Source organism: Amaranthus tricolor, chromosome 4, assembly GCF_026212465.1.
Source record: "Amaranthus tricolor cultivar Red isolate AtriRed21 chromosome 4, ASM2621246v1, whole genome shotgun sequence".
In the NCBI taxonomy this organism is placed as follows: Eukaryota; Viridiplantae; Streptophyta; class Magnoliopsida; order Caryophyllales; family Amaranthaceae; genus Amaranthus; species Amaranthus tricolor.
In genome coordinates, this window is record NC_080050.1 from 1702216 (window position 1) to 1721106 (window position 18891).

At 30.4% G+C, this 18891-nt stretch overlaps 2 protein-coding genes across 2 annotated transcripts; one reads left to right on the plus strand and one right to left on the minus strand.

Annotated features, from left to right (window-relative positions):
* Positions 1-1356: 1356 nt before the first annotated feature.
* Positions 1357-4580, plus strand: LOC130810431 (pentatricopeptide repeat-containing protein At4g01030, mitochondrial). The gene has a single exon (XM_057676495.1). It carries the CDS (start codon positions 1402-1404, stop codon positions 4318-4320), a length of 2919 nt encoding a protein of 972 aa, XP_057532478.1. The 5' UTR covers positions 1357-1401; the 3' UTR covers positions 4321-4580.
* A 7827-nt stretch (positions 4581-12407) lies between these two features.
* LOC130811093 (abscisic acid receptor PYL9-like) lies at positions 12408-17214 on the minus strand. The gene is made up of 3 exons (XM_057677269.1): positions 16749-17214; positions 15538-15753; positions 12408-12929 (listed from the first exon to the last, which is right to left on the minus strand). The coding sequence occupies exons 1-3, from the start codon at positions 16845-16847 to the stop codon at positions 12738-12740; spliced, it is 507 nt and encodes a 168-aa protein (XP_057533252.1). The 5' UTR covers positions 16848-17214; the 3' UTR covers positions 12408-12737.
* Positions 17215-18891: the final 1677 nt, after the last annotated feature.

Genomic DNA, 18891 nt, shown 5'->3' on the forward strand with positions numbered 1-18891 from the left:
TGGCCTAATATTATATTAATATAAATTATTTCTTAATACACATTTTATTTTGAAAAATGAAATTAAAACTTTTTTTTATAGCATTATAATAATGACAAAGCAGTGGGTCATTGTAAATTGTATCTATAATATAATTAGCTTTTTAGTGAATTTTTTTAAGTATATTTAAAAAAATATAATTAATTTGTAAATAAATGAATGTTTTTTAAAATAAATATAGATTAATAGTGATTTGTAAATTAAATATCAAAGAAAATAATTTGTGCATTTTTATTACATACTACTATTTATTACATTGTTTTTCAAATTTAATAGTATATGTTATAGTCTCAACTAAAGTTTTTAGTGATGGTAAAATTAATCATCTTATAATCATTTATAACATTTAAGATTCCTATAGTCATCCTTATTCAATGACAAGAGAAAAAATCTCATGAAAAAATGACAATTTACTCACTTTTTGAGTTTCTTATGTCAGTAGTATTTTGTTTTAATATTTTATATAAATTTGATGTGTTAATTGTATTATTTTTAAAGATTTTTTCAATAACATCAATAGTGAGTTTTTTAAATCATGTAATATTTAATAAGAATACAAAGTATGATAATAATTATGATGACAACACTATTATAACATTTTATACGAAACAAATTTTATGTCAAATTAAAATATAAATATTTTCTTGAAGAAGATGTCAATTCTCAACTTCTTTTGCTTTAAGTATATTTATTGATTTTTTTTAAAAGAACTATATTTATAGATTAAATTATCATTCATCCTCTAAATGATATCACAATTTCAACTGCGTTTTGTTGTGTAGGCATAAATGGATAAGAAACATGCTGATTTCATCATTCTCCGATATTGGTAAAATATAAAAATAAAAGTGGAAACATGTTTATACATCAAAATTTAACATATAGTAAAGATTTACGCACTTTTATTGAAGATTCTAAAAAATTACTTTTAAACTAAAATATGATTTCGTATTAGATTATATAGATTCACAAACAATAACAACAATTCTAAGGTGATTTTTTTTTAATAAAAATTGATAATAATATAAACGATTCTTATCCAAGTGAAAATTGCTAACATAGTTTGATTATATCGCTCAAATTCATACGCACAAACTGTTGTATTAAACGGTCTTACCGAGAGATGCATCTCATACATGAACTAAATAACACATTCATACATATTATCAAAATATAAACTCTTTATTAAGACTGAAAGACGGTCTCTGTCGAAAATAACTAATTCAAAATTTGACTTTAATTAAACATTAATTTGGTCAAAAATTCAAATAGTTTGTAGTGAGCACTTCTTAATTCTAATATACTTCAAGTTCAAGGGCTTAAAAATATAACCTTATCCACATATCCACAGGAGTCAGTACCATGCATAACTATGGCGGATCATCCAACCAACACCCGCCAAAAGTCCCACTTAACGGTCAATTTTCCTCATCTCAATTCTCAAAGATCATCTATTTTCCTCCAATGGAAAAACTTGTTCCTAATGGTTTCTACTACTCCAATCCATTATTGCAAACATCTTTTACCAGGAATCATTCCGGAATCCCTTCTCAATCTATTGGAATCACTGCTGATGCTTTAGCTGATACTACAGTACTTTCTGTTCCTCTTCCCTCTTCGAATTTGCATCTTTCTCATGTATCTGATTATTTTGGTAATCCTAGTAACATTAAATTCTTAAATTTAGTTAAACAAAAGCATGCCCATGTGATAAAATTGCCCAAAATGAGTAATTCTGATGATATTGTTTTGAATTTGATCACTTCTTATCTGAAATTTAGAGATTTTGAATCAGCTGTGATGGTTTTTTTTCTGGGTTTTAAGAAAAATTTTATGTTGTGGAGGTTATTTTTGGAGGAATTCAAGAGTTTTGGAGGAAAACCAGTTGAAATTCTCAAGGTTTTTAGTGAATTACATAGGAAAGGTGTAGATTTTGATAATAAAATTCTTACTGTTGTGTTGAAAATTTCTGCAATTTCGATGAGTAAGTGGTTAGGTGTTGGAATTCATGGTTCTTTGATCAAAAGAGGGCTTAAAATGGATGATTATGTGACCTCTGCATTGATGAACTTCTATGGAAGATGTTGGGGGACAGAGTATGTAGATAATGTGTTTGATGAAATGCCTGAACGAGGAGTCTGGTTGTGGAATGAAGCCATTATCGCGGCTCTTCAGAATGAGAACCCTAGGAAGAGTCTAAAGATTTTTCAAGAAATGCAGTTTTTGTTTGTGAAAGCTGATAGCTTAACAATTGGCAAAGCACTACAAGCTTGTGCTAAAGGGGGAGATATTCATAAAGGGAGGCAAATTCATGGGTATACATTTAGAAATAACATGATAAAGGATATAGCAATATGCAATTCTTTAATCCACATGTATGGGAAGAATAATAAGATAGAATTAGCTAGAAAAGTATTTGATTCCATGAAAAGCCGTAGTTTATGTTCATGGAACTCGATGATTTCGACTTATGCTTCGCTCGGCTATTTTGATGATGCAATGGAATTATTCCATTGGATGAACTCTGACAATGTTGAACCAGGCAATGTAACATGGAACTGCCTATTGTCTAGTCATTTGAATCATGGGCTATATCGAGAAGTTTTGACTGTTCTACGTGATATGGTGGTGGCGAAATCATTGCCAAGCCCGAGCTCTATAATCCCTGCTATTCAAGCCATTAGTGAATTGAATTGGATAAAATTGGGGAAAGAAATACATTGCTATGTTCTTAGAAAGGCACTTGACTGTGATTTGTATGTGCAAACAACTTTATTGGACATGTATGTCAAATGTGATGAATTAAGTAAAGCTCAGGCAATGTTTGACCTCATAGAGACCAAGAATATTGTTGCATGGAATTCTTTAATTTCGGGTTATTCCTCGAAGGGTATGTTGGAGGATGCTCTGAGATTGTTTTATCAAATGGAAGGTAAAGGTATAGAACCGGATATTGTTACATGGAACTCTCTACTTTTTGCCTATTCTTTGAAGGGCCGCGTAAAGGATGCATTGCTTGTGATAGAGAAAATGAAGCTTTTGGGTGTGAAACCTAATGTCGTGTCATGGACTACTCTCATATCCGGTTGCTCCCAAAACGGGAAATTCAAGGATTCCGTAACTTTTTTCAATCAAATGATGAAAGATGGCATAAACCCAAATTTGCCTACTATATGTAGTTTACTCCAAGCTACTGCCGGTATGTCTTGGTTACAAAAAGGTAAAGAGATACATAGTTGGTGCATAAGAAATGGGTTTGAGGAAGATGTATTAGTAGCCACCGCTCTTATGTACGTGTATATCAAGTCAGGAAGTCTGTATGGCGCTTCAGAAATTTTCCGAAGGGTGAAAAAAAAGACCGTTGCGACTTGGAATTGCATGATTATGGGATTTGCAGCGTACAACCATGGAAACGAAGGAATTATGGTTTTCAATGAAATGTGTGAGAGGGATATTCATCCTGATGCCATAACTTTCACCGCTCTCTTATCGTGTTGCAAGAACTCGGCTTTGCTCGATGAAGGATGGAAATATTTTGATCGAATGAAGGGTGATTATAACATTGTGCCTACCATCGAGCACTACTCTTGCATGGTTGACCTTCTAGGAAAAGCTGGGTATCTTGATGAAGCCATGGATTTCATCAAAACAATGCCTATGGAACCCGATGCTTCCATTTGGGGTTCTATTCTTCATTCCTGTCGGATTCATAACAACTTGCAACTGGGGAAACTTGCAGCAAAAAAACTTTTCGAGCTAGAACCCAATAACTCTGCTAATTATGTTATACTGATGAATTTATATGCAATCTCGAGCAGATGGGAAGATGTGCACTGCGTGAGAGAAGAGATGACTGCTCGTGGACTGAGAATTCAGCTTGGTTGGAGCTGGATAGAGATTTACCGCACGGTTCATGAGTTCAACGATTTAAAACCTCACCCGGACATAGGAACCATATATTTCGAGCTGTATCAGCTGGTCGCTGAGATGAAGAAAGCGGGTTATATTCCTGATACCAAATGCGTGTACCAAGATATCGATGATAACGAGAAAGAGAAGATGTTGCTGTCTCATACAGAAAAATTAGCCATTACTTATGGGCTGATAAAGACGAGGGATAGTTCACTTATCAGGGTGGTGAAGAGCACTAGAATGTGTTCTGACTGTCACATTGCTGCAAAATTTATTTCTTTAGTAAGAAATCGCGAGATTATCCTCAAAGATGGTGTTCGGTTTCATCATTTTCGAAGAGGAAGATGCTCTTGCAACGACCGTTGGTAGTAAGGTGTGTAACTTGCCTATCTTTCATTTGTACTTAGTTAGGATGTGTAGGACTTTAGTACATATGTATTTAATCATCAAGAATTAGAATTACAGTATATATTTTTGTATCAGAACTAATGTTACATACACTGATATCTTATACAGAGATCAGTACAGTGTCAGTGAGTATTGTAACTTGTAAGTAGATTATTGTGTCATCTGTGAGCACATATTCAGCATCAAGATATATTTAGTCATTATGACTAGGATAGCAAAAATTGTGCATTAAAATTCTTCCTTTTTAGTAGAAGTATTATAGGTATTAGAGTATATAACATATCCTTGGTCATCAACTATAAGCTTAAGCTTTTGGTTGAGTTGGTCTCTTGATATGGTATCAGGGTTTAAGTCACGAGTTCGAATCTCATCCACCTGTTTTCTAAGTGGAATTATTTAGCTCCATGAATGAGGAAGGCATGTGTTGCACCCACACTTTCAGCCAAAAGGGCTCTCGTGTGAGGGGGTCCGTTAAGCTCATTTGCCAAGTAATTTCACCTTTGATCAATGCATTTCTTTTATGTAAGTTTTGAAAACTATGATCGAATGTCGTGTGCCATGTATTTAGACTTCAAATTTTATCCTCAACATTGGGGTTTGAATGTGGCGAAAATCTTGGAACTCTTATCTCATCTATATGGTTAACTAGTTATTGCTTCATTACAATCACTCTTGACGTAGCCCATTACGCAATCCTATATGGAGTCGAGTGGTATGTTGACGGGAACTCTGGCTTTCTTCTAGTATGGATTGCATCTTTAAAATGGAGATGAAATATAGATCGACAAGGCACGATGCTCTGTCATACAAATCTTTAACAACTAGGGAACCCGATCAATACTCTTTCCCACTCGAACTCAGTTCTGTTTAAGGAATACTCGTACGAAGTTGTCTGTCGGACTGCCTTTCTCTGCTTCTGTCGTGTAGAGCAGGGATTACTCGTTGCTTATAAATGATTAGAAGTTAGAACTGATGTTCTGCTGAATCTTTCTTATACCATTCTTCTGATTTTAATCCTTGTGACAGTATGGATCTACTATTCCATCAAATTTGCTTGTATTTGGCCCATTTTCTAAATATTGCTTATGTTCTTATGTGCAATGCCTTCTTGCTGAACATTGAACAGGTTAAGCCTCATAATTTTAGCAGTTGTTAAAGTGTCTATTATTATCCACATATGAGTTGTCCCACATCGGAGAAAGAAAAGAGATATGCCACTATATAAAATTCAAGGAGTAACTCCTACTACTGCCAATTAATTTTAGTATTGAACCTCCTTTAATTTGTTCGTGGGTAATCTCTACTCCGTATCATAGTCCGGTTTGTTGTCTCAATGAGGTCTGATCAAAAAGATGTGCAACTCTTGGGCAACAATGTCTTGTTTTACAAAGCAACATTACCCAAACGCCATAAAATACCTCTCACGTAAGTTGCGTTTGGGGGTCTTGTTTTGCACTTTGGACAAAATTTAGTCTTTTCTTTTACATTTTCTACATATTGAATATCCTTTTACTCATTTTATATATACCAAAAAAAATCTATAAGACAGTATCCATGATCATTATTGTTTATCTATTGTTAAAAAGTATAACAAGGCAAGCCTTGGTCCACCGGTTTAAATATTGTTGTGTGATTAAAAGGTTAAGGGTTTGAATCTTGGAAGTGGACTCGAAATAATAATTTCTTTTTATGTCTTTTTAGCCCTTAATTTTTATTTTCTAGCTTCGAGATTGGCGTAAGTAGGGTTTGGGGGTCATGTTTTAGCATCTTAACAAAAATTTAGTCTCTTTTAATCTCACTTACCTACTTAATACATTTTTATTGAAAGGTTAGGGTAGGCTATTTAGGGTTGTCTCACTTACTTAATATTATTTTCTTTATTTGAAGTTCAAAAAATTCTCTTTAAATCCCATAACTTATTTCTTAATTCATTTATTATTTGTCTTATTCGTCTATACTACAAACTAATGAACAATATAATTGCACTTGTATCAAAATATGCAAATTAAATGGATCAAAAATAATATAAATATAGTATAAAAATATTTTTTGTCCTACAAGCTCTACATTTACTTGGAGTTCTATTAGTACCTTTAGTGCATTAGATATATTTGGTTTTTTTTTATATTTAATCATTCTTTTAATGTATAAAATAATCAGTCTTTACTCATCAGTTATCACTAATGGAAAACAACATAAATTTAGAGATATAGAAAAAATTCTTCAAAATAAATAAAATAATATTAATGAATCTTTAAAACTTAATACTTTTGATACACTAATATGTAAATTTAATTTCGACCCTTTTCAACCCTTTTCACATAAAATTTTGACTTCGTCCTTGAGATGTGTTTAGTTTCTTAATTATCCATGCTTAGATTGAATCTATTGTGTTGATTTCTGCGTCAAATTCCGTGAAAGAAGGCTAAAAATGGCACTTTCAAGACTTTTTCTCACCAATATTTTGCAATTTGGGATTGAATTCCCTCCATACATGGGAAAGGACAATGTGTATGCAACGTGTTTGGTTTCATTATTAATGGAAAAAAAATGAAGATGTTTGATGATTTTAGCTAGGAATGGCAATGGGTCGGACTCGGCTCGAATTATACATATTTCGACTTTGCTTTGGATTTTAGTCGAATTTTTTTTTCAGTCCACCTCCACTCGGAGTCGGATTATGCATACTCTAAGTTTGCCCCGACTCGGACTCTCGGACCTCCAACGGAGTCGGATACTGAGTCGGATTATTATCAAACTTTATCGTTGTGATATTGTACTTATGATTTAAAGCATACGAAGTTAACAAAATATATTTTTCAAATACAATTTAACAAAAAAATATGTACTTTGAATTCAAGTTTAACATGAGAAATATTCCTAATACTACAATTTAACAAAATTTTCTGGCATTTTGATTTGGCGTATTTTATTTCTCTTGATCTAATTTGTCGTATTTTGATTGATTGATCTAAATAAAAATACCAAGTAGTTTTTCAAAATCGAAACAATTAATATGAGAGAGAGCTTGAATTAGTCACGTCTAGAGTTTTAAAGGAAAAAAAATATTGGGTTAAAGTCAAATTCAAAGTCGGATTTCCTTCAGGGTCGGAGTGTCGGATTTTTAATAAGGTTCAACTCCGGTCCGTTTCTAACTCTGATTCGGATCGTGAAGTCGGAGTTGGAGTCAGATAACCTTTTCCTCGGACTCGAATCGGATTATTTTCCTCGAATCGAGTCGGATTCGGACTGAATTGTCATCCCTAATTTTAGCAGTTATTCCTCTTGTCATTTTGCCATATTTACTTGTAGTACGGATATTATAAAGTTGTATATAATAGGTTAAAGTAACAGGGTATTTAGATTTTAGACAGAAAAGAAAAGATATAGTAAGTAAAAGTGTTGGGTTCATATTAAAAAATCAAAATTTGACAAATTTATTAGGACAAACTAAAATAAAAAATAAGACAAATTAAACGTAACAAAAGACTAAGACTTAGGAGTTTCCACATGTAAAGCAACAATGTATTCTACATATATGGGAGTATGGGATAATGGAACCAATGATGGGTTTTATCCTCTGCCTTGTTTTACGTGGCAAATATTTGCTATAGGAACCACCTGATGAATCATTGTTATAGTCCATATACTTATAGAATACCCCACGAAGGGAACAAAAATTAGCTAACGGTGAAGCCAAAATTTATCAATTATTGATGATAGCTCCGAAATTGCATAACGTTTTAAGGGTTGCTTGAGACTTATTGATGCTTTGCTCGGGCGAGTTGTCTAGGAGCTCTGATTAGAAGAACAGAATAAAGTTTGGATTTAATTTCTGTGTTTTCATTCACATTCTTTTATTACACTCAATAGTATATATACAAGAAGAAATCCCTTTATTGCCTAAATTAACAATATTGCAATATTAGTTATTTTCCTAAAATATAAACTAATATTCCTGATTTGATTTGTTTCCTAAGTTTTTTCTTGACTTGATTTGTTTCCTCAATTCTAACAAGCTCAAACGAGTATGAGGTTTCATATTGATTCAGTGTCGTGAGACGTTGAGATTGAGGTACTCGAACGAGCAACATGCTTGAAAAAGTATATGGATTGTTCGAACGATAAATATGCTTGGGTTGGTTTATGAAAATTTTGATGTAACTTGTTAGAACGAGCAAAGAATCTGTGTGAACAAACAAGTGTCCTGCGAGGATCTACTTTGTTGTGCAGGTTTAATATAAACGTATCTATTTGGAATTATATTCTTTAAGTACACTCTCTTATCTCCAATCATTCAAGCTAGCTATTAATGGTAATTACAAATTGCTAATTGTATAACCATTTCCCATTAATAAACTTCATAGGCTCGTTATTAACGACAAAAAAAACTACTATATATCCAGTTACACAAGAACAAAGACATCCTACAAAGATCACTTTAATTTCGCTTAATATTTACGCTCTTAGTCACACAAAATTTGTTTTAACTCTTCTTTTTGGTTTGTTTTATCAAATTTACTTAATTTCGACTTATTTTCATGACCTGCTCTCCTTAAATTTTTACTCACACGTTTAACTTGCATTTTAATCTCATCTATACAGTTTCTCACATCCTCTTAAAATATTATTTCACTTATTTTTTAAAATTTATTCACCAATTCTTTTTAGGGCAACATTAGTATTACAAATGGAGTAAATTATTGTTATTGACTTATTGTGCATATAGGAATTGGTCTAGTTAATAAAATCTTGAGGGTTGTACACTTGTATCGCATCTAGGTTAGCAAGTGTAGGTTTATGTAACATTGCACACGAATAAAGGTAGCGTGTAATGGTATAATATAATAAATTTAGTTGGATGTTGGGACCAATTAAAAAAACTTATCTAGAAAGTAGGTAAATTTACCTTAATTAGTAAATTCAAATTTAAATGATATTTTTAAATAATGTTTAATTCTTTTAAATAAAAATATAGAAGTGAAATTTGGATGAAAAACAATTAAAGGGATAAAAATAGAATTATAAACTTGAGTATAAAATTTAAGAGAGAATGTTTGAATTTTTTTAACTTTTTAATATAAACTATTAGAGTTATTTGAAAATAGCAGTTAATTGTTGGCTAATATCTATTTCTCTTGGCTCGTTTAACAATCTGAAAGATTGATTGTTTTGAATTTTGAGCTTGTTGATAAATTAGTTGTTTGTAGTGATGTTTGATAAAATTAGATATCAATTGTTAATTGTTTGTTATAAAAAAGTTAAACAAGCCAAAAACTCATTAAAAATTGCTTAAAGTAATTTTTTCAATTTTTGGCTTAAAATTTATCTTTTTAGATGACTTAAAATCTAAAAATTATTTACTAAATATGTTTCTTAGTTATTTGATCAACCAAAAAGCCAAAAATAAAAAAATATTGGAAAGTTCATTAACCAAAGAAAACCACTAACTTGAGGTAAAGTCTAACATAGGCTTATTTTCGCTCCTCACTCCACACTACTATGTCATATTAGAACTGTGTATTTCACCATCTCACACTCCTTGCTTTCTATTCGACTAATCCACTGGCATGCAAAGGTTGGTGCACGCAATATATTGTACACTAAATCTATATAACAATTTCTAAATTATAACAGTAAGACAACTATTATTATATAATATTTAACTTTAGATATGTCATTACATAAATATTATATCAAGACCGAATTCTATATACTAATATATATAGGTGGACTAATTAATTATCTCTGCATGTGTGATGAACTAATTAAACTACCATCCTTGTAAGTTTGTTAGTTGTTACTCAGTATTAATTAGTATTCTGCACAAAGTCAGGGTTTAGGAAAAGACAAATCATATTCCTATCCTCACTAAATAGTTGGCAAAGAGAAATGCACGCAGTCAAATAAACCATCAAACAGAGAACCCTCCAAAAAGAGAAGTCCTACAAAGAGAGTGAAAGGTAACGCCGATCCAGCAAGGAAAGGTAACCAACAAATTACAACACAAGCTAAATTGTCGTTGAGCAATTAAAAAACGAAATAAACAAATAAATAATTGAGTAACTAATATTGTGCTATATTACTATGTTACACAACTCCATATTAGTGGAATGTTTAACTAAATGATCCGTGCCATAAATTAAAAAGGGTTGACATCTATTTTATTCTCATTGACACTTTGTTATAATTTTTTAGAAATTGTTTCAATGCTCATTATTTTTTATTTTGAATCACAGGGTAGACTTAGGAAAGAAAAAATTAGATGATAATTAAATTTAAAATACTTAAAAAAATAATACTTATTTTCCGATTGAAATGATACCGAATTCTCATAATGATTCATACCTTAAAGGCTAAAGCACATGCACACTAGTGATAAATAAAAAACAATACAAGTATATCATGTGATCTATGGCATACAACAGAATATAACTTGATGGATGTAAAAATCATGACCTTTATAAAAGTAAGAGACTTAACATTAAAAATTATAATAACAAATCTACAACACAGATTTGTTATCCAATTTTCCCTTTGTGTGAATCAAGAAGGTGCTAGTAAAAAGCATAAGATAGATACGTTCCGTCTTACTACTTACTAGTACACCCTTTTTCCGTCTATAATAGCACTATTTAATTCAATAAAACGAGATTTTTTAAAATAAATAATGTTAATTCAAAGGGATGGAAAGGGTATTTGTATGTACTTTCTTTGGTTTTTTATAGTTGTTATATTTTATATTTTACATTATCAAATGCACAATTTTAATTTTTAATATCTTTAATTTCATATAATAAAAAGTTTTTATCATCATTATTGTATCCAATGTATTCCGCCCATAAAAAAATCATGAGCAGGGTCTTGGAGGGAAGGACAGCGACAACTCATACCCATAAAAAATTCTAAAACATTAATATTGCGAAAATATACATCAAGAAGAATCAAACAAAATCCTATTTAACTATATTTGACATTATACGGAAAAAAAAAACTATGCTCCCACTTCACTGGAATCTTCATCCCCCATCGCTTATGGTGGGGACTGGGGTGTTACTTTCTTGGGCATAAAAATAAGAGTTCCTTTAATTCTAGAGGGACGGTATTTGAAACATTCTACATCTTGATGGGACAAAATCAAGACGGATATTGTTTGGTTGGACTGATTTTATGCTACGTTTGAAAATAATAATTTTATTTAAAAATTTAAAATTAACTTAAATTTGATAATAAGTCGTATCTAATAATGAAGACGGATAATTGTTAAAAAGAGTAAATAAAAAGAATAAATAAAAACAAAAAGAGTATCATATTTGATGGGATTTCAACTGCAACAACACTTCTACAGTTCTACCCATAACATATCAAAACAAGCCCTTTCTACCTTAATAAGCTCCAAAGGGAAGTTAAACAGAAACAAAACCATTTCTTATACATAAATTGTTGTGAGAGATCGTCTCTCTAAGGGACTCATTAGATACATAAGCTGAATAGTCTAATTAATACAAATTAAATAGAAAAATACTAATTCTTTATTAAGACCGTCTCACCATGACACGACCTCAATCGGGTCAGCCAAAGTCTTTTTTAAAAAAAACTACTCTCTGTACAATTTATTTATTTTTTTTTGATGTTTTTTTTGCTTAATGGACTGCTTGTATAGGCTCGTCTACAGTGAGACGGTCTCATACAATACTTGCTGAAGAGAAAATACGAATGTGGACTTCTTGGTTTGAGATTGTCTCTTTGAAGGACGGTCTCTCACAAGAGTAGTTGCTTCTTAAATTAACATAAAGAGAGTCTTGGAAATACTTTACATGCAAGGAAGATCCTACGTCATTAAAATATAGGTTATGAACTTCCATATAATGTTTTGTAGGAAGTCCTCCTTATACCATATGATTTTAAAAGAACCTCATCAAATGTGTATACAAATCAATACTCATTACCCGTGGGTTTGTGATCCGGAGTCCATGGGTGCTCCGTGTGTATCCACACGAGTGAGCCCATTACGTAAATTACGAAATCAAATACAGAGTACATATATATACAAAAAGGAAAAGCCAAAACATTATTCATCATTCTTACACCAACATAATAAGTTGTAAAAAAGACTTACATATACAGCAAAGTTCTGTTAAGTAATGCTTTACAAACAAACTTACACATCCAAATTAAAAAGAAAAAGAAGGATATAATGATTTTATGAAGCCTGGGATGCTATAATCTCTGCATCAAAACCATATGTAAAAAAAGGGTGCAAACATTTTGGGACTATAAATCTCCTCGAAGCTTCAAAAGGAACAGACGAAAATAAAAAGATCTTAAACAAAGCGATACATACATCAGTAGCTTGAGGCATGAGCATGCGCTGTATATCAGGCGTGTGCCATCCTCTCAGAGACATCGGCTAAGGATTTGAGGTTACAGTTGATTAATGCCTCGACGAAGTAACAAGTTTCCTCTGTAGTGTTTCCTTCGGGCACATCAACGACAAATGATTCGATGACTAAAGTGCCCGGCTCTCCATTGATTATCTCAGGGTGAACGGTGATAATTGATGAGTAATTCTGTGTATAAACAAATTCATTGTATAATTAGCAACTGAACATATCACTAACGGTTCTAAAAGAGCCAGAACAAGCATAAGGTTTTCTATCAAAGGTTACTCGAAAACAACTAGTCAACCATTTTATTATCAAAAGGGTAAGATTGCGAGTATCCAACCTTATAAACACTGTCTATGTAGAAGTCAATTAATAATGGAGTAATATGATGATGAATTTCTTTGTTTCTTAATCTTTTCAATTGGCTATGTGTATTGAACTGAATGTTGGTTAGACCTATATAATTAAACTTGTGAGTTAATGCTTAATATATACTTCATATAGGCATCGTGGTCAATTAGCTAGGATAAAACGGGTTACTATTGAGGACCCTAAATCTTTTAGGGTCCAAAATTTTTTTTTCATGTATAAGGTTGATATTAACTTAAATTGAATTTAAATATAGTTATTAGTGTTTTTTTATAAGTAGTTCAAATGTTAACAATAAAAATAAAAAACTTGTTATATTATTCATTACGCCTTAAATTTTTATAGATCTTTTTTATTTTTTCTGAAATCAAGAAATTAACAAAACTGACTATAAAAGTTTTAACAACCATGATGGAAATTATAATTTTGCACTATGTTTGTCTTTTAACATCATATCAACCAATATTGCACATGAATCAACATTTTTTTCTTTAAATGATATTATTACTATAGCCTTTTACATTAGCCACTAGCCCACTAAGACCATACCCAATACATGTTAGTCTCTAGTGGGAAGGTGGACCATAAAGCATCAAGCTCTTACATTTCTTGCTTTTGACTTATGAATATGCCATCTCCCTTACACTTATTTTCTAGCTTCTCATTGGTTGAAGTGGTAACTTCGAAGAGTAAATGGGTTCAAATCTCACTCTAATGTCACCTCAAAATTAAGCACCAACCAACTACTTAATATTAAAGCAAATTAGCCCAATCAAGGTTCACTTCCAACTATATTTGTCACATTAAACTATCGGTCGGTTTGGTTATCAGTAGTAATAGAAATGATTGTAGTGTAAATTTTCATTATATGTATCATGTCATTTCCATGATAATGCAAGTTTGATCAGTAAAAAAAATTTTATTTATAATTTTTCATTACCGTCTAAAACCACTTGTTTAAAAGTAATGCATTGAAATGTATTTTGTAAAGAAAATGAGATTGTTGAAGGAGAATAAGCATGGTCATAAATTTGTCAAAGGATATTCCTATCAAAATTACTAACTTTCTATTATCATTCTCACCATTTAATACCGATTACCAAACGGACCGTACCAGTAGTTTGTAAGGACATTAGGCATGATGGATAGATAGATGTAGCTAGTGTTAGAACTAAGATTTTATTTAATAGAGCCTTGAAAATTGATAATAATAATTGAATAAGACTAAATAACATTAGAGCAGCAATTATTTATCACTTTAATATATTCAATGCTTTTTACATTTATTATTAGAAAATCGGTATAATTTATAATTTATGTCATGTTTCTGTTACTGGTTTTAGCAAAATGCACGTCAAATTCATGAATGACCATTGTTATAATTATCTTTGTGTCTATTCATTATGGAACCAAAGATCTATAATTGTTTGTATTAGAATTACAACGAACTAAAAAAAAATTACTCAACAAACTATTTGTATTTTTTGTATAAGAAAGTCCTGAATAAATTTAGTGCACACTAAAACAGGGTGTAATAACCATGATATGTTCATAAGTTAGTAGAGTGAGTAGTAGATAGAGTGAGTAGTAGTGCATAATAAATCTACTTGCACTAAATATATTCTAAACTTTCTCTACTTATACATGTGAAGTTGAAGGTCAACAACTCAATCAAAGGTAAAGTTTTTTTAATTCCGACCCCCAAAACCTACATGGTTGTCATAGGAATATTGACATGTTGGTTTTCATTATTATAATTGTTTTTATTAGGGTCACATCTTAAAACTAGTGCTAAAAAGCTAAAAACCAAATTTGATTACAAACCTTTTTAGGTAAACATTCTACATGATAAGGAAGAAATTCATGAAGATAACTTTATTTCTTGAGCATAATTCAATGAATAATTATATAAAGAACCCAACTTAGACCTATTTTTATGAAACTTATTTGAATTTTTTCAAACACATTTTAAAGATGTCAATAAAGAGAATTGGTTTTTATCTAAGATAAAATATATTTTATTTTTCTGGAAGAAACCTAAATTCGAATTTTATTGCCCTTCTTTGTGTTAGATTATATAACATATTATAGGGCCTCAACCATTAGCTTAAGCTTTTGATTAAATTGGTTCCTTGACATAGTTTTAGAAACCAACGTGATAAGAGGTCAAGGGTTCGAATCTCAACCACTCCTAATTTAATGTGGAATATTTAGCGCCTGCATGAGAAAGGCCTATGCTACATCCACACCTCTAGCCCAAAGGACTCGTGTGAGGGGACGTGTTAGTGTATATAACATATCTTGAGGCCTTAACCATCAGCTTAAACTTTTGGTTGAGTTGGTTCCTTGACACTTTGTAGGATCCCCTTCCTTCAGCATATCGTGATAAAAAAAATGTCAATAAAGCTCTAAAAAAACATACCCTTAGTCTGTGATCCCCATCAACAATTCTGACACTTAGAATGTGCTCATCATCATCAAGAAGTTCAAGCCTTTCAGTGCTGGTTGTAGCTGGTAGACCAGATCTTACATTTACTTCTCTTAGGCTTCCAATCTTGAGCTCCCCACTCACTGTGCACCGGCTTACAAATGGCTTATACTTTTGAGGTTGATCAAATCTCCTCACTAATGACCATACCTAACCAAAACAAAAGGCAATATGCTCTTTATTAAAAACACATAAATACAAAACATCGACATTAATACACGATAATTTTCAAAATCTCATTTTCTTATTTTAAACTTTTTTCAAAATTTTGAAGCATAAAAACACGTATTTTTTAATTCGCAAATAGGTTAGGAATTTCTACGGGCAAAGTGTAAAGGGAATTCATTATTTCCGGTAAGTAGTGAGAGTCAAAGTCTAGATCATTAAGCAACATGATTTTCATTAACAATTAACACAAAATACAAAACACCGACATTATATGCAAAAGCAGAGCAATTATACACAATAGTATTTCAAAACCTCATTTTCTAATTTTACAATTTGTTCAAAATTTTGGAGCTTAAAAACACATTTTTTATAAATTCACGGATAGGCTAAGAATTCCTGCAGGTCAGGTGTAAAGGGAATTCATTCTTTCCAATAAGTGGTGAGTATCAAATTACCGATTATTAGGCTAACTCGATTTTTAAAAGGTCTATGAGATCAAACACCATACAGTTAGCCATAACTATCATAATTATGACTTATGTGAGAACTTAATCAATTAAAAAAGCTAGTAAATTTATGTGACAGTAGTCAATATCAAGAACAATTTAAGAAGACTAATTTTAATAGTTCTTGCTCAAAAACACTTTGTAAAAAAGAATATACCATGAAATTGATCCCAAAAAAATCTCTAAATTTTTAAAAATATCATCTTTATTCAAAGAATTGAAGAACAAGTAAGCATTATACTTCCTAACAATCCAAAAAATAAATTTTTAAAAATTTTTCACTAAAAAACACATAAAAAAAGAGGGAAAAAAGCATAAATTACAGCGTATAACATAAAAAAAATACACCAAAATTCACAACTTTTAGAACCCAGAAATTAAAATCAATCTAAAAATAAAACCCATTAAAGAAATCATGAAATTCATTCAAAAATCAGATTTTTTTTTAAAAAAAAAAAAAAAAAAACTTACAAGATTTACTGGTGCTTTGATGTGTTTGGTAAGTGCAGAAGAGCACTGATTCCCTGCAACTCTATGACTGTGGTGTCTAGCAATGTATACAGACTCCATACTTCACTTGAAAGAAAGAAAAAATTAAATAATTAAAAACCCAACAAGCAATCACTTTTTCTTCTATAAATCTTTAATTTTATTTTTCTCAACTTTGCAAATTCATGTTATCTTCTTATTTTATGAAGTTTTGTTTATATTCACATAAGTCATTTTCTCACAGTTCCAAATTTTTATGGTTGTTTTTTGATGAGGATGAAGGAGAAGACTAAAATGACAAGAGGGTGAGATTTGTTTGTATAACAGACCAGCACATGTTGTTCATTGTGGGTTAGTTACACTTGTGGGTCCCATTAAGACTGTGAGATAAGTATTGGTTGAAAGATATGGTGTTTTATTGGGTACAAGTTGGATCATAATGAGGTTATAAACGTTTAATGGGAACATGCTGCCACTTGAAGCACTAAATTACCAAAAAGAAATTGGTAGAATTATGCTAGTTGTATTACAAATTAGATTAGTCGGCAAAAGTTTGATCTGACATGGAGTGGAATTGGAAGTTTAGATCCGTCTGAAGGTATTTATTTCGATTATTAGATTAGTTTTAGGTAAAGCATTTCAGCTTAGTTTAAAATTAAGTTTTACGTCTACATTAATTTTTATATAATTTTAAATTCGTTTTGAAGTCAGATGAATATCTTCTCGTCGGATCTGTTTAAGCACCTCTAATCTTGTTCCTTTTGTTTCATTTAATTTGCATTTTTTCATACATATTTGAATTTTTAACAATTTTTATTTAGTAAATAAAATAAATATTAAGTGAGTTGCATAAATAAATAGATTATAGAAAAATATAAATTGTTGTTTGAGATGGTCTCATCGAGAGATGCACTTAATATATGAGTTAAATAACTTATCTCATACATATTATAAGAATATAGACTCTTTATTTAAAGTCGTTTCACCAAAATACAATCTCTCAAAAGAGTAGCTCATACTAAAAAAAAAGTCTTAAAATAATTCAACTAACACATACTAGTAACAAAGAAAAAAGACATTTAATTGATTATATATATATATATATATATATATATATATATATATATATATATATATATATATATATATATATATATATATATATATATACACACATACACATACATGTACATATACACATACATGTACATATACATATATATATATATATATATATATATATATATATATATATATATATATATATATATATATATATATTTATACATATATATATATACATATATATATATATACATATATATATATACATATATATATATACATATATATATATATACATATATATATATATATACATATATATATATACATATATATATATATATATATATATATATACATATATATATATACATATATATATATACATATATATATATATATACATATATATATATACATATACATACATACATACATACATACATACATACATACATACATACATACATATATATATATATATATATATATATATATATATATATATATATATATATATATATATATATATATATATATATATATATATATATATATATATATATAAAGGTGAGTGTTTGACCTTCTATACTATCTAGACATTTGACATTAGTGAACATTTGCACTATAGTATTGATAAACTTATACTAGTAAATGGCAGGGGCGAAGCTAGGGGGCCGGTAGTGGCCCGACCCCCCGACTTAAAAATATGTTTCTTTTTAATTTTGATTCAGCTCCCCTTAGTAATTTATAGTATATGTATAAAAAAGTCTAATATCTAACAAGGAAATTGGTGTGCTTCATTGGTTAGTTTGTTTACCTTGAAACCTTAAGTGTAGGGGATCGTAACCCGATAGCAGCTTTCATTTTTTTTAAAATACTCAAATATGCAATGCAATTGACGGCTGGCCTAATGCAGCCTACTGTATAGCAGTATAGGCAACATTATTATTATTGCCTCATTCCCAATCCCGCCTCCATTACATTACCCAAATTAAAATTATAACTATTCAAATTCCTTTTTTTTTAGAAACTCAAACAAAATTACCTATAATTACTC